The following is a 24,880-nucleotide window of genomic DNA, read 5'->3' as shown; positions in this document are numbered from 1 at the left end:
GAATACACTAAAAACAAAACAAAACAGAACACCCCAAACTACCCCCCACCAAACCTCACCCTTCTATAGGGGCTTCATTAGATCACTAAGACTTAGAGGCCACTTAGTGGGTCCCATTTAGTCGGTACGGTAACCCCAGCATTCCGCAGCTCTTCTGCCCAGCTCCATTCCCTTCAAGGGAACGTGCCACAAGCCTCCGGGCGCAAAGAGGGTCGGCGATCACTCAGTGCATGCTGGAGGGACGCAAAGACGCCGCTTCCTCGCAGGTGCGCGCGCACCTGTCGCTAGCCGCGTGCGCGCTGCGAGGGACGAGGGACGTGTCCGTGCGCGTGCGCCCGGCAATATTCCCCGTACACGCGCCGTACGTGAGCGCCGTATCCCTGCGCTCGGAGTTTCGAGCCGCGATTCGGTCCCGTGCCGAGTGGAAGTCTGGGAGGGGCGTGTTCCTGGGCGGTCGCGGCTCCCCCTGGTGGCGGCCGCGGAGCGCTGGAGGCGCGCAGTCAGGCGTTCTCCACGGGCAGCCGGCGGCGGGGCCTTGCCTCATAGCGCGGGGTCCTCGGCAGCCTGGGTGTCTACTGCCCCAGCTGCTGTCGTAGGCGAGGACGGCTGGTAGTGCGGCTGCTGTTGGTTCGCGGCGGCGGCGGCGGCGGCGGAGGAGGAGGAGGAAGAGGGCGAGGCAACAGGGGAAGAAGGAGGCAGGCGCGGCGGCGGCGGCTTCGCCCGGGGCCGGCGGCGGCGGCGGCGGCGGCGAGGGGGGGGGAAGATGGCGGACGTGCTCAGCGTCCTGCGACAGTACAACATCCAGAAGAAGGAGATTGTGGTGAAGGGAGACGAAGTGATCTTCGGCGAGTTCTCCTGGCCCAAGAATGTGAAAACCAACTATGTAGTTTGGGGGTAAGTCCGGCGTGGCTGTGGCCTGGGGGATGGCCGGGCAGAGTTGGGCGCCCCCAGGCGACCTCTTTCCTAACCCCTCCCCCCGATTCCCTCTGGGGATGGAGGAAAAAAAAAAAAAAAAACGGGTCCCTGGGTAAAAGTTTTCCCTCTAGAGAAGAAGTTACACTTTCAGGTGAGGAGGGGATCGGAGGAGGTGCGTCTTGAGTAGTCCATTTTCTTTAAGTCTTTGGGACGCCGAAGGGAAAGGGACCAAGGGAGTTTCTGACTTGTCTAGTTCATCGCTGCGGGTGCGTGTCGAGTGTTAGCTGTGTGTGAGGCTGCAGAAAAGGGCACACCGTCCGGTCCTGGAGACGTCTTTCTGTGTTCTGTAGTTTTTTTGTTTTTTGTTTTTTCCTTTCTCTCCCAGGCTGCCATGTGTTTCACTATCCCTCCTGCCCCTGGCAGCTCCTGGTCTGGTTTCTTTTTCTTTTCGTAAAATTCCCTCAAGGAGAGAGAAGGCGACCAACTCCGTGAAGTTAGAACGATTGGGGTCACTTTGGAAGAGCCCTCCCCCACCCCGTGTGAGTGAGGGGCGAAGGCAGGAGTTTCCTCCTGGAGCCAGGAGTTACACGGGTGAAATGGGGGTGCGCGTTACCGAGCTAGGAAAGGTACGGGGGGGTGGTGTGGGGTTTTTAGGAAATGTGTTTTAGAGAGAACTGTCTTGGAACGTTGGTCCCCGCGGGGTTTTCTGAATTGAAGTCATTAAGGAAAACCTCTAGAACTAGGTCTGATCATCGTGTGGGGCCTTTGTCGTGATGTTTCTGTCATTGGTCTTTCATTTGGGTGATGGGAAGCTTGGGCCAAGAACTTCATACTCATCTCGCTTGATTGAATGGGAGCACAGGGCTTTTATGAAGAGTTGATGAAAAGCGAGGGGAAATTTAGTTTGTTGGTTTCTAGTTTTTTGGCCTTGAGGGCTGATGATTCGATGAGCTTTATGAAATGTTGATGCAGTGACATCATTGGGTTTCCTGCGTTTTGTCCTTACAGAAGAATTTGCACAGATAGTTACATTGATGGGAATTTTAACTGATTTATTTATTTCTTTTCTTTAAAACATGGTTGAGGAATAGTCACGATGTAGGGTGGTTCAATGTGAAGAATAGAAAAATTTTGTAACACCGTGGTTCCTGACTCAAAAGAGGTGAACTTCATCAGAGTAGATCAGATAAAACAGATTATTTGGTAAGAATTGCATTTTGGCCTTTAAGAGAGTAATCACTTCTAGGTGGGGGTATTAGAATAGGTTTCACAGATGTGTGTTTGGGATGTAGATGTGCTACAAATTTTTCTTGAACAAATGAGTAAGCTTTAAAGAATGGGTAAAGAACTTGAGTGTGACATGATGGGTTAGGTCTTTTTTTTTTTTTTTTAAGATTTTTTATTTTATTTATTTGTCATAGAGAGAGAAGCAAGAGCAAGCACAGGCAGGCAGAGTGGCAGGCAGAGGCAGAGGGAGAAGCAGGCTCCCTACCAAGCAAGGAGCCCGATGTGGGACTCCATCCCAGGACGCTGGGATCATGACCTGAGCCGAAGGCAGCCGCTTAACCAACTGAGCCACCCAGGTGTCCCATGATGGGTTAGGTCTTAAAGGACATGCTTAATGGCATGAGAACTGGAAGGGAAATGTTTTGATAGTTCATTGAAGCTGGTAGTGGAAAAAGGACTGCTTAGAATAGATTTCAAACTGTAACAACAGTGAATCACACCAATAAATACATTTTTAGTTCATTTATTCATCTCTGTATGCATGTGTACATACATCCATAACTGTAAACAATAGCTATCCTTATTACATGCTGTACATTATGTTACTTTGCTTTTCTATATCATCATCAAAAAAAGTTACCTATGTATTACATTTTGTAGTACAATATTTGGTAATGATGTGTGATCTGAAATATACCAGTTTAGAGGAAAAGTGGAAATGCAGGCTAGAGAGGTGTAGGTTGGGGCTGATTACTTTGGGCTGTATTCAGATGAATTTAAATAATACATTGACATTTTCAGGTGAGGAGTATGTAGTAGGAAGGGTGAGATTGAACACTAATATTGTTGAGCAAATAGTATTATGTGCTTTCATTAAAGAGCCTGCACCTCTAAACTGCATTGTTTTATCACACCTAGAATTCATTATGTTTTACATCATTAGTTTAATTTGAAGGATGTTGTAAGAATTATACCTCTGAAATTCATTGTTGTGTTTACTCTAAGAATGTCATTAAGGGTGCTATTTAGCAGTATCTCACTTTAGGAGACATAGGATAAATTTCTTCTAAGTTGAGCCCTGGCAGTAGTTGTATTTCTCCTAATTGGTTTGTTTTCTCTTGTGGATCCTCTTTAACTGATTAGATTCCTCTCTCTGTTGACGAAGACCAGAACCAAATTTGGGCTAGTTCTAAAAAGTGTATATAGTACCTTAGAGTATGAATAGGGTGTGCTTTCCTTCTTGCTTTTTGTCATTACCTACCTTTGTGTTCTTTTGCTTAAATGACAGTTCCACTTATTAAATTTCCTACTTTATGGATATTTTTGTTAGTCCTGTTAAATTCATTGTTGGGTAGCAAAGTAAGTATAGATAAATTCAAACATATAATTAAGTCCAAGGAGTTGAATTAAAATTGAGTATAAATCTTGTTTTAATTATTTCAGGACTGGAAAAGAAGGCCAACCCAGAGAGTACTACACATTGGATTCTATCTTGTTTCTACTTAATAATGTGCACCTTTCTCATCCTGTTTATGTCCGACGGGCAGCCGTAAGTAAAATTCATTTTAAAACTTTTTTTATTTCTTTTTTTTTCCTTTTTTGATGGAGGAATTGTTATGTCATCGTGCACTAAGATTGGTGTCTAAGAACTTTATTTCAGTGTGCAACAACATTTGGCGCCCAAACAGGGACCTCTTCAGGACTCCATAGAGTCCTTGTAAGCAGTGTGGGACGACATCATTTGGCATGAATCACTTCCCTCATGGGTTTCAGATCAAAAGAATAAAAGGTTTGTTTGTATGAGAGTCTACTCGAGGGTCAAAATTAGATCACTGTGATTTATGCGGATTTTTAAATCTGTGACTTTCATGTAAAATGTGGGTACTGTTTACAAGAACAGAAGTTTTGAAGGCATTTATAGGAATGTTTTAAATTCATAAGCCTATGGAAGGACTCCGATATGCCGAACTTTAGTTTAATCTCGAGAAAACTTTTTTGGAAGCATCAAAAAGAACCAAGATTAACAGACAACTTTAAATTTTTAATCAATTTAATAAACCTTTTTAATACTTCATTGACAAACTCATTTATTTTCAGTTTTGCCTGCCTTCAGCATCTCAGTATTTGAACACCTTTTTTCTGAATAGGATATAAATATTCACAATCTACTACATATTGAAGAAGTGATACATATGGTAAAACTACTTGAGATGTGGGGAAATAGTGGGATAAAAATAACAATGTTTCTATAAACTTACATTACTCATCTTAAATTTTTAAAAACTGAATTAGGCAGTAACTAGGATATTTTGTTGACTGTGTCCATTCATTTTGTGGTAATAAAGATGATCCAGGTACTTGCTTTAGATTTAGAAATTATATTATTGAAAAATGGTTGTAGCTGTAATTGTTACCTTTCTTCCCATGTGTTTTTCTTAAATACTTCACAGAAGTAAAATACTTCTATAATTTTAGGGTTCTGCAAATTTTATTCTTTCCTCTTTTTTGTTGTTTGCTCTTTCTTGTGAGCAGACCATTTCTGAAGTAAGTTTTCCTAGGCCGTGGCTACTTTTTTAATGTGTATAGACTTGTATCTTTCTCAATTTGTTGTATTATGTCCATAATTTGTTAGTAACCAAATGATGAAGTTTGTTATCAGACTTAGAAACAGTAATTTAAAGAAAGTTAAGTCTTTTAACTATTTATGATATATCCCATGTAGGCTGGTTTTTAAAAATAAGCACACAAAAATCTGTAGGCTCTTAAATATTTATACTCATAGCAGAAATTAAAATTTAGCCTGCTCTTAAAAAAAAAAGTTAATTTTAAGTGATTCAGTATAGTTTATTTCTGTCATCAAGGAGTATGTGCAGAATGGTGCAGTAGTTAGTATAAGATAATTAGCCAAAGGATTCTTGTTACTTCATTTTTGCTTATATAAAGTGACAAAGTGATTTTAATTTAAAATCTTGCAGCCACCTGTCATTCCTGCACTACGTTGTTGATATTATAAAAATGATATGGAAAATTGTGGTAATTACAGGATTTTTTGAATTCATGGCCCCAAGATGACTTGGTGACTAAAGTATGCAGTTTTATTTGTTTTGCATACCTCTTTACAAACTGCTAATACAGAAGCTTAAAGGGAAATTATCCATTTTACCAAAATAGATACATTTTCCAGGTTTAATTTTTTTAATCTTTTCCCCTTTCTTACAGAATTTTGTATACACTCAAGGATAAAAAAGAAATGTGTGATATGGAAAGTAAACAACTGCCATTAATGTTTTCTTGTATAATTTCCTCAAGTTTTTTTCTCCATGCTTAAATAGCACATACCTATTGTTATTATGAAAACTTGGGTTAATGGGTGAGATAGTGTATTTTGGAGTTCAAGTAGAATGTTTTGAAGAAGTCTGTTTTGTGTTTGAAGCAAGAAGGCACTTGGAAATTTGTAAAGTGAGCAGGCAGTAGGACTAAAAAGATAATTGCCTAAAGCATGCAGAGTATCATGAATAAAATAAAAAAATACTTAAGGTAAGCCAAGGGAACAAAAAAGATTGCAATTGATATTTTGAAGAAGGAGGGGTCATTGTTTTATTTTTACTGATTATTTTTTATATATCTTACTTGAATTTCAAGAATGAAGTTATTTAAAGTTAATATTTATAAAAATTTTCAAGACTTTTATTGGCTCTTTTAGCCTAACTCCCTAAAGATAAAATTGTAAATAAATACTATCAAGATCTGTTGGAATGAAATTCATACATTACACAATGTTTGTCTTTATTGTTCCTTATAATTGTGTTGTTTTGATAACTAATTTAAAATTTTCACTTCAGACTGAAAATATACCTGTGGTTAGAAGACCTGACCGAAAAGATCTGCTTGGATATCTCAATGGTGAAGCATGTGAGTAATTTTTAACTTTCTCTCACTTTTATTTATTTATTTATTTTTAAAGATTTTATTTATTTACTTGACAGACAGAGATCACAAGTAGGCAGAGAGAGAGAGAGGAGGAAGCAGGCTCCCCACAGAGAGAGCCCCATGTGGGGCTCGATCCCAGGACCCTGGGATCACGACCTGAGCCGAAGGTAGAGTCTTTAACCCACTGAGCCATCCAGGCGCCCCTTGCTCTCACTTTTAAATAGCCATTGTTTGTTTCCTTCCCCTGTGAAATAAAAAAGCAATGGGATGAGAATTTGTATTTCCACTAAAAAATTAACTTTCAGCAGCATATGTTTGCATATGCTCTCCATTCTTTTCTTATATGGGGAATGCACTATTTTTGCTTCTAAGGCCAGTCACACTTCTCTGTCTATAGACTCCATTTCCTTTCATACTCTGAAAGACTTTGCCTTTAAGAATTGTTACTTCTCTCGCATCATCAGCTTTCTAGTTTTCTCTTTCCCTTTACTGTAAGATCTCTCATTGAACAGTTTTTTGACCCCACATTCCTAGTATCTGTTGAATTTGTCTTGAATTCTTTGTTAACAATTGTGTGATCTCACTGCTTCCCTCCTGACTCCACTTCAGTCTGACTTTCCTACTCAACATCTCTAAAATCACTGTTAAAAGTCAGCACTGATTTAGGGGTTATCAGTTCCTTTCATCTCATATCCATATCTTGGCCTCTCAACAGCATTTGACACTGTTGATTACTTTTTTTTTTTTTTAAAGATTTTATTTATTTATTTGACTTTATTTATTTATTTGACTTTATTTATTTGACAGGCAGAGATCACAAGTAGGCAGAGAGGCAGGCAGAGAGAGAGGAAGAAGCAGGCTCCCTGCAGAGCAGAGAGCCCGATGTGGGGCTGGATCCCAGGACCCTGGGATCATGACCTGAGCCGAAGGCAGCGGCTTTAACCCACTGAGCCACCCAGGCGCCCCTGTTGATTACTCTTTTTTGGAAAGCCTTTCTTCACTTGCATTTGGGGCACCAGACTCCTTTGATTTTCTTTCTATTCATTGTCCATCTCTCATTTTATTTTGCTTACCAATCTTCAGCACTGATCTATTCCTAAGCTCAAGTTATAAATCCACTGTTCACATCTTTCCTTGGATATTTAGTAGGTATGTGAAATTCAACATATCTGAAATAGAATGCTGTTTTCCTCCTTCCTTTCTCCCCTCAAACAAAACTAAAATAGCAGGTCTGGTCTCCCAGTGTTTCCATCTCAATAAATTCTTTTTTATTCATGTAGTTGTTAAGGAAAAACCCTAGAAGAATCTCTGATTACTTTGATCAATTTCATGAGCAAAATCATTTTTTTTTTAACTTTAAAAGTAAGACACTTTTTAAAACATTCTATCCTATCCTGTTCCATTCTCCCCCTTTAGACTTGCATAGCCCTCTTACAGGCCCCCACTCCGTATTTTCTGGTCTAGTCTTTGGCCTACCCGTTAGAGTGACCTGTTTGTGAAAATGCATATAAACTTAATTGTGTCACTTACTTGGTCAAACCCATCTTGTGGCTTCCCGTCATACTTAGAATAAAGCTTACTTTTCTTGTTCTTTTCTGACGTATGTGATCTTGCTTCTGCCTACATCTCTGTGGCCTCATCTTCCAACCCTCCTCTCCTTGCGGCAGTCCTGTCTTATTGATTCTTTTAACTATCCTAACTTTTCAAGTCTTTGTACTTGCTGTTTTCTCTGTGTTAGTTCTTGTTTCTCTACATTGTCATATGTCTTACTTCTTACTATCTCATTCACATCTGTGCTTATTAAGTCTTCTGTCAGGACTTACCAGGGGCACCTGGGTGGCTCAGTTGGTTAAGTGGCTGCCTTCAGCTCAGGTCATGATTCCAGGACTCTGGGATTGAGCCCTGCATTGGGCTCCCTGCTCAGCAGAGAGGCTGCTTCTCTCTCTCCCTCTGTCTGCTGCTCTGCTTATTTGTGCTCTCTTTCTGTCAAATAAGTAAATAAAATCTTTAGAAAAATAAGGACTTAACCATTCTAAAATATAAAATAGTGTTTTGCCACATGTGTGCATCTATGTATAGTATCTTCCTGATTTATTCATCAAATTCCTTACATTGATTTGAAATTACATATTGTTTATTTATATATTGTCTCCCCCACTAAAGGGTAAACTCTAAGAGGGCAAACACTTGTTAAATACCCAGCATTTAGAGCAGTGGTAAATAGTGGGTGCTTACCTGTATAAATGAGTTATCATTAATTTGCTGTCTTAAAAAATATGAATAAATAGGTATAATAAATTGTTACATAATATAAATTAATGGGTATGAATACATTTATATAATCTTATAATAGTATGAATAAGTCAATATAGTTCTGATTGGCCCTAACCTTTCTTGGGGTGGAATTTACTACCTTTAAGTCATTAATAGCTATCTTATCACATACTGTGCTCCATGGCTTTAACAGTAAGACTGATTTGCACAGTCTCTTGCATAATGGAAAGACCATCATCTGGAGTGTTATCTTTTTGTATTGTCCTCACTGAATATTCAGTAAGCACTTAGTGAGTGGTTATTCATTTACTTTTTTTTAGATTTATTTATTAGAGGTGGATGGAGGGAGGCAGCCTGCGAGTGGGCATGAGCTATAGGGAGGGGCAGAGGGAAAGGGAGAGAATCTCAAGCAGCCTCCCTGCAATCGTGATCTGAGCTGAGATTAAGAGTTGGATGCTCAACTGATTGAGCCACCCAGGTGCTCCTTGAATGGTTATTCTTAAAGGCGTTGTACTTGGTGCTATATACAAAATGCAAAATTCCTGTCCTGAACATGTTTACCATTGTGAAAGACAGATTAAATAAGGGTTAAAATCTTGGGAGAGGATTGAGGAGGGCTTCTAATCCTGCTGCGGGGAGGATGGAGTTGAGGATAGGCAAAGACTTTTTTTTTTCTTTTTTCTTTTTTAAACTATATGGTGCACTTGTTAGAAAATGGACTTTTTTCTTTTTTGCTTCGGAAGATCTGGTATAGATTTTAGGATTCTCTATTTTTTTTTTTTTTTTTTAAGATTTTATTTATTTACTTGAGAGAGAGACAGTGAGAGAGAGCATGAGCGAGGAGAAGGTCAGAGAGCGAAGCAGACTCCCCATGAGCTGGGAGCCCGATGTGGGACTCGATCCCGGGACTCCGGGATCATGACCTGAGCCGAAGGCAGTCGTCCAACCAACTGAGCCACCCAGGCGTCCCTAGGATTCTCTATTTTTAAGTATCTCAGGTGAGCTTGATAAATAGACTGGTTAGTGGGGGAGAGTACTTTAGGGGAAGTAAATGGTTTTTCTTTTCAGAGTCCAGAAAAAAGTTACCCTTTAATCATCCATGTCATTTCCTGTAGTTTCTATAGGACAAATACATTTAGTCATCAAGTATATTCCTTTGGCATTTTTAAAACAAATTGTTGAATTAATGGTTTAATGAGCAAGTTGAGGAAATCCTAAAGACATTCCATGATCTTAGACAAGGAGACAGAACAGCTTAAGGAAATCAGTTCATAATATAGATTACATATTTAACATGATCCCAATAAAAATCTTTAGTTTTTCTTGAGGGGAGGGGTGGAACTAGACGTGATGATGTTAAAATCCATTTGGTGAAAGTAACTATCATTAAAGTTTGGAGAAGAGCAATGAGAAAATACTGTTTTGGAGTGTAGAACTAATTATAGAGCCCTAGTAATTTATGTGAATAAACTGATAGAACGGTTTTTTATATTTTAAATGTTAGTGTAGAACTAATTATAGAGCCCTAGTAATTTATGTGAATAAACTGATAGAACGGTTTTTTATATTTTAAATGTTAAATTATGTGAATTTGACACAATTAAAGAAGGAGGTCAAATCCGTGGGGGAAAGATAGGATTATTCAAGTAATAGGTTGGTAAAAATTCAAAGTTCTGTATTATTAAAGACCTGACAAGTTGGAAAAAAATATTTCAACACCTATCACAGTGAATTGACCGGTCTTACTGATAATACAGGTGAGCTTGTGGTTCTATAAATACATGTATAAATGACCAAAAACCCAATAGATTATAGTCACAAAATTCAAAGAAAAAGTGATGAAATCATCTGAAAAATGTTTATTTCACTCATAATTATAAATTTAAAGTATAGGGGCGCCTGGGTGGCTCAGTGGGTTAAGCCGCTGCCTTCGGCTCAGGTCATGATCTCAGGGTCCTGGGATCGAGTCCCGCATCGGGCTCTCTGCTCAGCAGGGAGCCTGCTTCCTCCTCTCTTACTCTCTGCCTGCCTCTCTGCCTACTTGTGATCTATCTCTGTCAAATAAATAAATAAAATCTTTAAAAAAATAAATAAATTTAAAGTATATATAGTATTTTTTTTAGCCTCATTGATAACAATTTTTCAGTTTAATAATACACTTAGGAGTCCCTGAGGAAACAGATATCCTAATGTAATTTTAGTTGTAGTGTCACTTGATGAAATTCCCACTGAAAACACTACATCTGAGACTTTATCCTAGAGGTATGATTGAAAATGCATGAACAATGTGTCATTGTTTGTAGTGACAAAAACTGGTTAGAACTGAACTGCCCGTGGATAGATAGGGTACTAGTTAAATAAATTATAATTAATCCATACAAGAAATACTATGTAGATTTAAAAAGAAAGTTAAAGAATGCTGCACATACTGATATGTTAAAGCTCTGTTATTAGGTTAAAAAAAAAAAGTTCATGACAGTGTGTATAGTGTGCTGTTTTATATGTTAAAAGAGGAGAATAATAAAAGTGTATCTTTGTATTTCTTGTAACTACAGAGAGAGACTAGAAAGATCCACAAGAGACTGACAGTAATGGAGGGTGGTGAGAACTAGATGGATAGGGACTGGTACATTCTTCTGTTAGTTTCATTATTTTGAACCATTCAAAAATTAAATGATTTAATTTAAAAAGTAATTATTATTATTATTTTTTTACCAATTGTGAGTAACTAAAAATTGCATTTTTAAGGCGAATGCTAGTTTAAAGAGTTTTTCTTTATACGTATGTTTATCTATTTATTTTAGATAACATTTTGTGTGTATGTGTGGTAATTAACATTAGAGTATCTGTTCTATGAAGTGACCAGTTGATTTTTCAGTCAGATTATTACAATAATTTGTGAACTAAATTATTAAAAATATTTTGTTCTTTTACAGACTTTTAAATACAGATTAATCTTTTCTAATTTTTTAGAAAACTGCTTTAAAACTTATTTTTTTTCTTAGGGAAATCACTGTATTATATACAGTAAGAATTATTATATGCAGTAAGAAATAACAAGTATTGGGCATTTCTTGTAATAATGTCAAGTATATGTGATCAAATACTGATTTTATTACATAATTCTTTTAAATCTCTAGCAACATCCGCAAGCATAGACAGAAGTGCCCCTCTAGAAATAGGTCTTCAGAGATCTACCCAAGGTATGTTTTGTCACATATTTATATTGAACTTTGAAAAACTTATTTCAGAACTATGTACTTACTTACTTTTTTTTTCTTAAAGTAAAACGAGCTGCAGATGAGGTTTTAGCAGAAGCAAAGAAACCACGCATTGAGGTAATGGGACTTTATTTTAAATGTGAATCGTAGTATTACTACATTGGGTTTGTATATGAATAAGAATTCTTTTTCATAGTAGTCCCACGAGCTTTTTTTCTGGAAAAATTGTTCTAGTATAATGAATGTTTGATTAATAGTAGTTTGAGCTGTAGTTTAAGATCTTTTACATAGAAGTTATATGTTGGACAGATCACTTTTCTTTTATATCCTTATGAAAGTATTGGGCTAGGTCAGGAGTTGGAAAACTACTTCTGTTAGGAATCATTTTAGTAAGTATTTTGGGCTTTTTGGGTCATTTAGTGTCTGTTCAACTACTCCACCCTGCAATTACAGTGCAAAAGCAGGAAGACGCAATACTTACATCAATTGGCAAGGCTGTATTCCAATAAAATTTTATAAACTGGATGGTGAGCCTACTTTTGGGTTGTAGTTTGCCTACCCCTGGAATAAGATGGTCTGAGAATTTGCTTCACTCTTAAGAACTGTGAACATGAAGTGCTTATTGCAGTTACTTCTTAAAATACTGGTGTGTATTAATATGGCCACCTGAGTGGCTCATTTGAACATCATGCTCCTGGTTTCAGCTCAGGTCATGATCTCAGGGTCTCGTACTCAGCTGGTGTCTGCTTGAGATTTTCTCCCTCTGCTCCTCTGCCCTCCTCCTCTTTGCATGCACCCCCTTCTCTCTAAAATAAATATAAAAGGGCGCCTGGGTGGCTCAGTGGGTTAAACCGCTGCCTTCAGCTCAGGTCATGATCTCAGCATCCTGGGATCGAGTCCCACATCGGGCTCTCTGTTCGGCAGGGAGCCTGCTTCCCTCTCTCTCTCTATCTGCTTGCCTCTCCATCTACTTGTGATTTCTCTCTGTCAAATAAATAAATAAAATCTTAAAAAAAAAAAATAAAATAAAATAAATATAAAAAAAAATACTGGTGTATTAGGTTACATATTTTTTTGGTGGTGTTTTATAGCCAGCAAGTGGAATACTAATATTGGTAAATAAGGATAGGTCACATGAAATAGGAGCTGTATAAGAAATACAGTTACCTTTAAATAGAAAAGTCATTGAACAGCTATGGTGCTGCGTAAGAAAGTTAAGCCTTAGAAATTCTTATTTTATGATTATGAGGTTATTTATTTACATTTTTTAACAAATCCCAGATCAGTTACATATAAAACTCCCTGACCGTGGAAGATTATGTACTAGAAGTAGCCTTAAAATCTGAGAAATGGGTGCGCCTGGGTGGCTCAGTGGGTTAATGCCTCTGCCTTCGGCTCAGGTCATGATCCCAGGGTCCTGGGATCGAGCCCCACATCGGGCTCTCTGCTCTGCAGGGAGCCTGCTTCCTCCTCTCTCTCTCTCTTCCTGCCTCTCTGCCTACTTGTGATCTCTCTCTGTCAAATAAATAAATAAAATCTTTAAAAATAAAATGAAAATCTGAGAAATGACTGAACTGGTCAATATATCAATTAATAATATAGAAATAGTAGTCATCACTAATGTTAATATTACTAGAAACCATAATCTTTTCCTTTCACACTTGTATAAAAATCAAATAGTTGTACCTTTTGCCTCCTACATAAACACAAAGCATCCATAGTTAAGGATAAAATGGTAACTTTTAAAGGGACAGGGTTGTTGGTAAGTATGTTCTATGTAATCAGTGACAGAATTTGATGCTAAAACAGTACAATTTTGTTCTAATTAATTTTAAGACAATTTTAATTAAGCATACTGAGACATGGACTTGTTATTTCTTAGTTAATCATAGTGATAATTAGCTCATTGTTTTTCCTCTGTTCTTGGTGACTTTTGTATACTTTATGTATATTAACTCATGTAATCCTCAGCCACAGCCTCCTGAAGTTGGCAGTACTATGCATGTCATCAATGAGCAAACAAACCCCTCAGAGAGAGTAAGTTACTTGCTGAGGTTCACAGAACCAGAATTAGAGCCCAGACTATCTGGCTTCTAGCCATTCTATATATACTGACTACAGATTTGGCAGCAGTAATACAGAAGTTTTCTCCAGCTCTCTATGTATGAAAGAAGGTTATGACCCACTGTGAACAGTGAGTGAATTTAGAAACACTATTTATTTGGAAAAACCTGAATTTTCAGTTAAATTATTTTAAATAAATAGAACATGTTGAAAGTACTAATTTGCTAGGCTACCATTAACTTGGAACATCAGCAAGAAATAGCATAATATAATTCTTTCCAGAGTATTTATAAAGTTACAATGAGTTACATAAACAGTTTTCAGTTTAGTGCATATACGCTGGGAAACTGCAAGGCACTGGGCTAGGAGAGAAACCTTGAGAGCAGAGATTCTGATCTAATCTGATTAATTTCTAGGCTGCAGTTGTCTTTAAAATCAGTAGTCTCCTAAGGAACTTGAGTAATTTGTATTATTACTTTCATTACAAATGGCTAAAATTTAATGCAGCTTGCTAAAATACCATCTTCGCATTCATGTCAGCGTAGTGTTTTAAATGATGTTAGTATTAGAGCATGGATTGGATGGAGCACAACATCGAATATACAGATGCTTTTTATACAGTACCATATTTTGTTAGCCACAGACACTGACTGTGATCCTTATTTTTCTCATTTGTTGAATGTGGACATTGAACTAGATCAAGTTTTGTTTTGTTTGTTTTTAAAGATTTTGTTTATTTGATAGAGAGAGACATAGCGAGAGAGGGAATACAAGCGGGGGGAGTGGGGGAAGCAGGCTTTCCACCAAGCAGGGAGCTTGATGCGGGGCTTCATCTCAGGACCCTGGGATCATGACCTGAGCCGAAGGCAGACGCTTAAAAACTGAGCCACCCAGGTGCCCCTCAAGTTTTGCTTTTAACCAAACACTTTCCAGACTAAATTTTATCTGAAATTCTGACATGCAGGTTAGAGAAAAGCTGAGCTACCAAAGGTTGAACTCAGAGAAATGACCATGGGGCACTTTGTAGGTTATGCCTAATGTTCTAAGGAACATGCTTTGAAAGCACTCAGGTTTTACTTCTGATCCTCAGACATCCTGATGGATCAGGACCTGGGGCAACAGGTGCAAAAACCTATCTCCAAAATGAAATTTTTGACTATGGTGAAGGCGTTTCATAAAATTTAGTGATAAATTTTTCTGAAGAGAAGGAATTTATTTGTGGTATAATACCTTATGAATAAAAGTAGATATGATACATTATGGGAAGAACGTTTAATCTTGGAAAAAAGTTGCTGAAGTTCTTTGGTAAGTTTTTAATCAGTTCTACTCTTATGTGATCCAACATGTATTTATTATTGTCTTTCTGTAACTAGAAGTAATCTTTCAGTCGAGCTGACTTAAGGCCAGCAATGCTTGGAATGTTATAGGCAGGAATTTATGTAAGGAAAAGTTACATGTTTTTGTTGTTGCTCTACAAATTAGGTAAAAATGTAAAATAGTCACTAACCAGTGATTATTTTCAGGATGAAGAGTGTGTGCGCCTTGATAAAGAGAGATTGGCTGCTCGTTTGGAGGGTCACAAAGAAGGGATTGTACAGACTGAACAGATTAGGTAAGATTTTCTGTAGTAGAAAGTGTTAAGTGTATATGGAAAAGGAGATGTTAATACATTATCTACATTTACTTCACCTCTTGCATTCATTATATGCTACTGTGATCTAAGTTCAGAAGATGTGTGGGCATGTTTTAGGGTAGAGGAGATTGAAAGTTTTTTTGTTTTGTTTTCTTTTGTTGTTTGGTAACTTATTAATGCTTGTGGTAAGGAAAACAGTCTGTGATTGGTTCATTCATAAGTGAATTGGCATGGCTGGATTTGGCCCGTGGTATTATTTGGTGATCCCTGATTTTTACTGTAATTAGAATCACTTTATGATTTTTTCTTGGCACAATATAATGCTTTGGAGTTCTATCCAAACTTAAAAATTCAGTGCCTATTTTTAAAAGCTTTATTCAAGGTGACTGACATAACAATAAGCTGCACATATTTAATATAAGTTGAAAGCTTTCACGTATGTATACATCTGTGAAACCATCATCGTAATCAAGATAATGAATATAGCATCACCCCTATAAATTTCTTATGTACTTTATGATTCCACACTTCTACCTATCCCCATATCCTAACCTTTCTAGGTAACCATTGATCTGCTGTTAACATAAATTAGTTTCTTCTAGAGTTAAGTATAAATGGAATTACATAATATGTACTTTTTGGGGGGGTCTGGCCCCCTTACTTAGCATAATCGTTTTGACATACATCCATATTATCGGATGTATCAGTAGTTTGTTCTTTATTATTGCTGGGTATTTCATTCTTTTCCATTGTATGGACGTAAAACAGTTTGTTTTCCTAGGTACCTGTTTATAGATATTTAGCTTGTTGCTGTTTTTTGGCAGTTGCAGCTCAAGCTATGTTCATTTTGTACAAGTGTTTTATGGACATATGTATTCTTTTCCACTGAGTAAATACCTGGGAGAGGAGTGATTGAATTGTGTACTGTTCTAGATCTGCCTTTTAAAGAAATTATCAAACTTTTCAGAGTGATTGTACCATTTCACTTTTCTACCATTCCTACATAAGAGTTCTAGTTTCTTCACAGCCTTGCAAACTCTTGGTGTGGTCAGGCTTTTTAATTTTAGCTGTGCTTATAGGTATAGGATGGTATCTCAATTGTGATTCTATCTTGCACTTACCTCATGATTTCTTGCACTTACCTCATGATACTATGAGTATCTTGTGTGCTTATTGCTGTCTTACATCATGTTTGGTGAAGTGTGTTCACATTTTGTCCATTTTTTCTTACTGGATTATTTTCTTATTACTGAGTTTTGAAAATTTGTTGTATGTTTGGTTAAAAATCCTTTTTCAGACAGGGGCTTTGCAGGTATTTCTCCCAGTCTGTGACTTGTCTTTACATTCTCCTAACTCCCTTTTGAAAAGGAGCTTGTTTTGTTTTAATTTTTATAACATCTCATTTATCAACATGTTCTTTTTTGAATTGCGTTTGGTGTTATATCTAAGTTATCTTTGCCTGAACAAAGCCAACAAAAATTGTCTCCTCTTCCTTTGTAGAAAGTTTTTTAGTTCTAGGTTTTATGTATAAGTCTGGAATCTATGTTAATATTTTGTTTGGGTTATACAGCATGGATCAAAATCTTTATTTTTTATGATCTAGATCAGTTTAGGGTATGTGGATAACCCACTTATTTCAGCACTATTGGTTTCCATTGAGTTGTCTTTGCATTTTCATAAAAAATGAGTTGTTAATGTGTAGGTCTGTTTCTGGACCCATTCTGTGCTGTTGATCTAGTAGTCTTTTTGCCTATCCCAAACCGTTTTAATTTAAGTTTTGAAATCAGATGGTGTTAGCTTTCCAACTTTGTACTTCTGTTTCAAGGATGTTTTTCTCTGTTTTAGGTTCTTTACATTTTCACATGAGTTTTGGAATTAACATGTCATTTCCTATAAAAAAGCTCACTGGGATTTTGACTGGATTAAATTGAATCAGTAGACCGGTTTGGGGAGAATTGACATCTTAAAAATATTGTGTCTTCTGACTATGAATAAGATGTATTTATTTCTCTGTCTATTAATGGAAAGATATTTAGATCTTCTGTAATTTAACATTTCATAGTTTTCAGTGTGTAGGCCTTATATATCTTTTTGTTGTATTTCATACTTTTTGATACTATTATAAGTGATAGTTTAAAAAAAATTCCAATTCTTGATTTATTGCTAGTATGGAGGTACAATTGATTTTTGGGTGTGGGTCTTATATCCTGCAATCATGTTAAATTCATTGATTAGTTCTTGTAATTTTTTTTTGTAGCTGTCTTTTTTTCTGATTCTACTGAGATAATGGTATAGTTTTCTTGTTGATAATGATGAATTAAATTAATTTTTTGATTGCATTTCATGGATAAACACTACTTCATTATTTTATTAGTTATCTTGCCTCATAACAAATTTTTTTAAAATTTATTTCTTTTCAGCATAACAGAATTCATTGTTTATGCACCACACCCAGTGCTCCATGCAATACGTGCCCTCCATAATACCCACCACCTGGTTCCCCCAACTTCCCATCCCCCGCCCCTTCAAAACCCTCAAATTGTTTTTCAGAGTCCATAGTCTCTCATGGTTCATCTCCCTTTCCAATTTCCCTCAACTCCCTTCTCCTCTCCATCTCCCTGTGTCCTCCATATTACTTATTATACTCCACAAATAAGTGAAACCATATGATAATTGACTCTCTCTGCTTGACTTATTTCACTGAGCATAATCTCTTCCAGTCCCGTCCATGTTGATACAAAAGTTGGGTATTCATCCTTTCTGATGGAGGCATAATACTTCGTAGTGTATTTGGACCACATTTTACTTATCCATTCATCTGTTGAAGTTGCCACATAACAAATTAACCTGAAACATACTCGCTTAAAATACACATATTTATTATCTCACGGTTTCTTTGGGTCAGGAGTCTTGGGGTGATTTGCGTATCTTCTTTGCTTTAGGACCTCTCACAGTGTTGCAGTTCAGTTGTAGGCTTGGTGGGAGAAAGATCTGCTTATAAGCTCACCCATGTGGTTGTTGGTAGAATTTAGTTCTTGACAGCTTGTTAGACTAATACTATAGTTCCTCAGGTGTTATCTAGAGGACTCTCTTGGTCCTTTGCCGCCACATTTGGTCTCTCCATGGATTATTTCACGGAAATAATCTTGAAATAATCTCATCAAAGTGAGCAAGCAAGAGTGCCAAGAGAGCTGTGAAGCAAGATAGAGATTTCTTTCTTTTTAAAAAAAATATTTTATGTATTTATTTGACAGAGAGAGAGAGAGGGAGAGAGGGAACACAAAGGGGGAGTGGGAGAGGGAGGAGCAGGCTTCCCACCAAGCAGGGAGCTTGATGTGGGATTTGATCTCAGGATCCTCGGATCATGACCTGAGCCGAAGGGAGATGCTTAACGGCTGAGCCACCCAGGCGCCCGAAATTGTTTTCTTATAGCCAAATCTTCAGAGCGACACCCTATCATTTGTACATCATTCTATTTGTTAGAAGCAAGTTAGAAGCAAGATTTAGCCTCCCCACTCCCACAGGAACTGGATTATACATGGGTGTGAATGCCAAGAGGTGGATATTGTTAATTATTTCAGTGGCTGCCTACCACAATCATACTGTATTGTTGAATTAGAGTTTTTAAAATTTATACAGAATTTTGTACCCATGTTATTGAGGTCTGTCGTTTCTTTATAATGTCTTTGTGTTTCCTATCAAGATAATTCTGGTCTCAGAATAAGTTGGAAAGTACTTCCTTTTCTTCATTTTCTGGAGAAGTTTGTTTGGAATTGGTATTTCCTCCTGCATTTGGGAAAATTTGATGAAGCTATAAAACTATAGTTTTACTTATTTTCATGTATTTCAGGTAAAGTTTTTAACTGCATATTCAACTTGTTTAATAGTAATAGGTCTATTCTGGTTCTCTCTCTGAATGGTTCTTTGAAGGAAGTTGCCCATTTCATCTACATTGTCAAATTTATTTGCATAATGTTGTTCATGTCCTTTTAAGATGTCTATAATCTATAGCAATGACCCCTTTTTCATTCTTTGATATTAGTTAGCAGTTGATGTTTTCTGTTAATTTCCTTATTGCCTGGCCAAAATTGACCAGTTTTATTGATTTTCTCAAAGAACCAGATTGGGGTTTTCTCTTCAGTTTTTGTTGTTTTGTTTTTTCCTTTTTCTTTTTGACGCTTCAATTTCTGCTCTGATGATAACTTCTTCTGCTTAATCTGGATTAATATGCTGTCTTTTTTTATGGTTTCTTAGAGGGAAATTAATGATCTCAGCTTTCATTCTAAGAACTACTTAATGACATCTCATATTGCTATGCTGTGTTTTCATTTTCATTCAGTTCAAAATTACTGTCTAATTTTCCTTTTGATCTCTTCTTTTACTCATGGATTATGTTCAGTTGAGTTATTTAATGTCCAGGCATTTAGGATTTTCTAGAGATTTTTGTTACTGATTTCCAGTGTGTTCCAAAGTATGGTTGTGTATTATATGACTTTGAATCCTTTGATAAGTATTGAAACTTGGTTTTTGGCCCCAAATAAGGTCTGTTCTGTAGGCACTTGAATGTGTATTCTGCTGTTACTTTGGATTGTCTTAGTATAGTCAACATGGTTGATAGTGTCAGTAGAGTCTTCTATATCCTTACTTGTTTTTTGTCTTGTATTATTGATTATTGGGATGGAATTACTGAAATCTCTGGCTCTGGATTTGTCTATTTTTCTTTGCATTTCTATCAGATTTTGTTCTCTTACTTTGAATCTCTATTATTAGGTGTAAATGTTTAAGGTTATGTTGTCATGATGAGTGGATCTTATTATCATTATGGAATGATCTTTACCTCTGGCAGTATTCTTTGTTAAAAAAAAATCTACTTTTTCTTGTATTGACCTAGACACTCCAGCTTTCTTTTGTCTTCTGTTACCATAGTATATGTTTTTATCCTTTTACTTTAAAAAACAAAATATGGTAAAAAACACAGATAACATTTATCATTGTAGTATTTTAAATGTGTAGTTCATAGCCCTAAGCTCTTTCATATGGTGTAACTGAAAACTGGAATCCTTTTACTTTTAATCTATGTGGTCTTTATAGTTTAAGTCCTTTAATTGTATATGTGGATCTTTTATACTTAATGTGATTATTGATATGGTTAGTTTTAGTCCATTTTGCTTTTTTTTTTTAAGATTTTATTTATTTATTTCACAGAGACAGTGAGACAGGGAATACAAGCGGGGGAGGGGGAGAAGGAGAAGCAGGGAAGCAGGCTTCCCGCTGAGCAGGGAGCCCGATGCAGGGCTGGATCCCAGGATCCTGGCAGACACTTAACGATTGAGCCACCCAGGCACCCCTTGCTTATTGTTTTTTATTTATCTTTTCTTTGTCCTGTTTTTGGGCTTTGTATTTGGAATAAGCAAATATTAGAATTTTGTTTTTTCTTATTGGCTTATTGGTTATAACTGTCTTGTTATTAAGGCTTTAGTGCTTTTAGTATGCATGGTTTGTAGCATCACAGTCTATCCAGAAGTGTTATACTCACTACTTCATGTATAGTATGGGAACCTTAAAATGGTATACTTATACTGTGTTGTAAGCACCAATATGCATTGTTCTTTAAAGTGTTATCCTTTAGGGCGCCTGGTTGGCTCAGTGGGTTAAAGCCTCTGCCTTCGGCTCAGGTCATGATCCCAGGATCCTGGGATCGAGGCCTACATTGGGCTCTCTGCTCAGCGGGGAGCCTGCTTCCCCCTCTCTCTCTCTGCCTGCCTCTCTGCCTACTTGTGATCTCTGTCTGTCAAAAATAAAATAATAAAAAATCTTAAAAAAAAATAAAGTGTTATCCTTTAAATAGCTTTAAATAAGAAAAAAATCTTTTTTTAAAAAAATTTATTTATTTATTTGAGAGAGAGATCACAAGTAGTAGGCAGAGAGGCAGGCGGGATGGCGGGCGTGGTGGGGGGGCGGAGCAGGCTCCCCTGCTGAGCAGAGAGCCCGATGCGGGGCTCAATCCCAGGACCCTGAGACCATGACCTGGGCCGAAGGCAGAGGCTTAACCTACTGAGCCACCCAGGCACCCCAAGAAAAAATCTTATGTATTTACAGATACCATTTCCATTGTTCATTTCTTTGTTCAGATCTATTTACCTAATTTTTTCCTTGTTCCTGAAGGATTTCTTTTTTTTTTTTTTTTTTTTTTTTAAGATTTTATTTGTTAGAGAGAGAAAGAGAGCATGCACAGGCAGACAGAGTGGAAGGCAGAGGCAGAGGGAGAAGCAGGCTCCCCGCCGAGCAAGGAGCCCGATGTGGGACTTGATCACAGTATGCTGGGATCATGACCCGAGCTGAAGGCAGCCACTCAGCCAACTGAGCCACCCAGGCGTCCCTCCTGAAGGATTTCTTTTAACATTTCTTTTTGTGCAAACCTGCTGGTGATTAACTCTTTGAACTTTTGTGGCCTTTATTTTGCCTTTTTTTAAAAAGGAATTTTTACTAGATATTAAATTTTAAGTTCCTTTTTTTTTTTTTTTAAGATTTTATTTATTTGAGAGAAATAGAGAGAAAGTGAGCATGATTGGGGGGAGGGGAGAGAGAGCAAGAGAAGCATGCTCACTGTTGAGCAAGGAGCCCAACCCGGGCCCCAATCCCAGGACCCTGGATTCATGTTCTTTCCTAAAGGCAGATGCTTAACCAACTAAGCCACCTAGGTGCCTCTTAAGTTACATCTTTTTAAGTACAGGTCTTCCTTTTTTAAATTTTTTTTTAATTTTTAAAGATTTTATTTTTTTGTCAGAGAGAGAGCATAAGCACAGGAGCATCAGCAGGCAGCAGGCAGAGCAGGCAGAGCAGGCAGAGCAGGCAGAGCAGGCAGAGCAGGCAGAGGAAGAAGCAGGCTCCCTTCTGAACAAGAAGCCTGATGTGGGACTTGATCCTGGGACCCTGAGATCATGACCTGAGCCGAAGGCAGACATTTAACCTGCTGAGCTGCCCAGGCATCCCAAGTACAGGTCTTCTTTGACTTAAGATGAGTTACATCCTGATAAACCCATCCTAAATTGAATATATTGTAAACCAAAAATGCACTTAATATACCGAACCTTCTAAACATCATAACTTAGCCTAGGCTACTTTAAATATGCTTAGAATGCTTTCATTAGCCTATAGTTGGGCAAAGTTATCTAACACAAAGCCTCTTTTGTAATCAAGTATTGAATATCTCATGTAATATATTGAATGTCATATCAAAAATGTAACACAGAATGGTTGTATGGGTACAGAATTATTTTAAGTGTATTAATTATTTATTCTGGTGATTGCGTGACTCACTGAGGGCTGTAGCTTGCTGTCACTGCCAGGCATAATGAGAGAGCATTGTACTACATACCACTAGCCTTAGAAAAGATCACAATTTCAGGTATGGTTTCTTTGGAGTGCATATCACTTTCATACCATTATAAAGTTGAAAAATTATAAATCAAACTTCATACCATTATAAAGTTGAAAAATTATAAATCAAACCATTGTAAGTCAGGACCATCTGTACTTATTAAATATACTTTCTTAATTTCTCAATTGCATTGTTGCTGGGAAATCTGCTGTCATCATTTTCTTAAGTTTTTAAATTTTTTTATGGAATGTATCCTTTTTTTTCTCTCTGGGTACTTTAAAAGTTTTCTCTATTACAGGTTTTGAGCTGTTTATCACATAACTTGGCCTTTTCTTTATGGTTCTTATGTTTGAAGTCCATTGAGCTTTTGGAGGGAATTTTTGTGTTCATAATTTGTATTGAATTCAGAAAGTTTTTGGTCTTGTTTCTTAAAATATTTGGGTTCTTTTTTTTCTATTCACAGGATAGTTTCTGTAGTTGTGTCATTCACTAATATTTTTTTCTTTAATTATATCTGTGATGTATTTATAGTCTCCATCGTGATATTTTTTTATCTCTGCAGGTTCGTTAAATACATAGTCCATATCTCATTTAATTTGTTGAGTATATGGAATAGAGTTACAATAATTATTTTAATGTCTTTGTTTGCTAATCTTGTATCTGTGTCAATTTATAATTGATTTTGATTTTGATTTTTCCTCATTCCAGCTTATCTTTTCCTGCTTCTTTACATGCTTTGTGATCTTTGGATACTAGACATTTTGCATTTTACCATATTGAGTGCTAGGTATTTTTGTATTTTACAAAACTGTTTTGGGATATAGTTAAATCACTTGGAAACAGTTTGTTCCTTTTATGTCTTGACTTAAGATTTGTTATTTGAGCTGGGTTCAGTTAGGTTAGCGTAATTATTCCCCACCATTGCTTACAGAAAACCATTCTGAGTACTCTACCTCATGCCCAGTCGATGTGAGGTTTTCAGTTTGGCTAGTAGGAACGAGAACTTTTCCTTGCCCTCTGTGAGCTCTGGACATTGTTCCCCTCTAATCCTGTTGGATGGTTTCTATACCCAACTTTTGTTTTCTCATAGTCCTGTGCTAATCAGTATTCTCCCAGAATACTTGATGGGCATCTTCATTGCAGCTCTTTCTTCTCAGGTACTTAGGCCTATGAATTCCAGCCACCTTGGTTTTGCTGGACTCTCAGCACCATTTCTCAAATCAGGTAATCCACTCAGTTTTGCCTCGATTCTCCTCCCTTTGCCATTTTGAAAACTTAAAAGGCGGCAAACTGCAGCATATATAGGGCTCACTTCATCTTGTTTCTGTTTGTCAGAGATCATAGTCGTTCATAGCTTGATACCAGGTATTTCGTAAGCTACTCTTTTATGTATTTTGACTGGCTCTTTGGAAGCAGGAGAGGTTAATCCAATCCTTGCTACTTCATTTTTTAGTTGGAAGTAAAACTCCCAATGATTTGAAGGTCCAGTTCACATTTGACTATGATTTAGAGAAGTATTTTAGTTTGATTTAAGTTATGCCGGTTTGCTTTAGAGTGTAAGGAGAAATGGCATAGCATTATATAAAAATGAGTCAAATACTAGATGTATATTGAGCACTGCTATAAAGTTCCTTCATACCTTATATAAATAAACTAGTATACTATATAATACTACCATATTTAAACCTGCAGGGATTTCCTGTCCTTTTTCCAGATGTTGTTTAAACATATTTCAAGATTGTCACCTTGTGATTAAAGTAATAATTTTGTCAACTCTTAAGGTACCCAAACCCTTTTTATTTTTATTTTTTAAATATTTTATTTATTTGAGAAGAATGGTCAGAGAGAGGTAGAGGGAGAGGGAAAAGCAGACTCTCTGCTGAGCAGGGAGCCCAACATGGGGCTCAACTGCAGGACCCTAGGATCATGACCTGAGCTGAAGGCAGATGCTTAACTGACTGAGCCACCTGGGTGCCCCTTCCCAAACCCTTTTTAACTCTTTTTCTCATTTTGTGAAAAACAACACTAAACTTACCTTAATGAAGTTTATATTTTGTATTAAGTCTTTTTTTTATAGTTCTCAAAGTATACCCCATGTTTGCTATTTTGCCTGTTATTTGAAAATCAGGTAAAGAAAAGAAAAAGAAAACTGCAGATAGTAAAAGGAATTCCTTTTACAGATAGTAAAAGGAATATATGTTGATATGGCATATAAAAGCCTCCTTCACGTATAAA

At 37.1% G+C, this 24,880-nt stretch overlaps 1 protein-coding gene across 2 annotated transcripts in view; it reads left to right on the top strand.

The window, feature by feature from the left end:
* The first annotated feature begins 720 nt into the window (after positions 1-720).
* Positions 721-24,880, top strand: part of CDC73 (cell division cycle 73) — a 114,476-nt gene continuing 90,316 nt past the window's right edge. Inside the window, exons 1-6 of one of the 2 annotated variants that reach the window (XM_059413310.1) lie at positions 721-894; positions 3,586-3,691; positions 5,985-6,054; positions 11,487-11,549; positions 11,632-11,684; positions 15,155-15,243. In XM_059413310.1, the coding sequence (XP_059269293.1) occupies positions 764-894; positions 3,586-3,691; positions 5,985-6,054; positions 11,487-11,549; positions 11,632-11,684; positions 15,155-15,243 (512 nt within the window). In that variant the 5' untranslated portion in view covers positions 721-763. The remainder of the gene's footprint in view (positions 895-3,585; positions 3,692-5,984; positions 6,055-11,486; positions 11,550-11,631; positions 11,685-15,154; positions 15,244-24,880) is intronic. The other variant, XM_059413309.1, reaches the window with a different exon arrangement.

This window comes from Mustela nigripes, chromosome 10 (assembly GCF_022355385.1).
Source record: "Mustela nigripes isolate SB6536 chromosome 10, MUSNIG.SB6536, whole genome shotgun sequence".
Lineage (NCBI taxonomy): Eukaryota > Metazoa > Chordata > Mammalia > Carnivora > Mustelidae > Mustela > Mustela nigripes.
The sequence above is the reverse complement of the archived record's forward strand: the minus strand, read 5'-3'. Positions and strand labels throughout refer to the sequence as shown.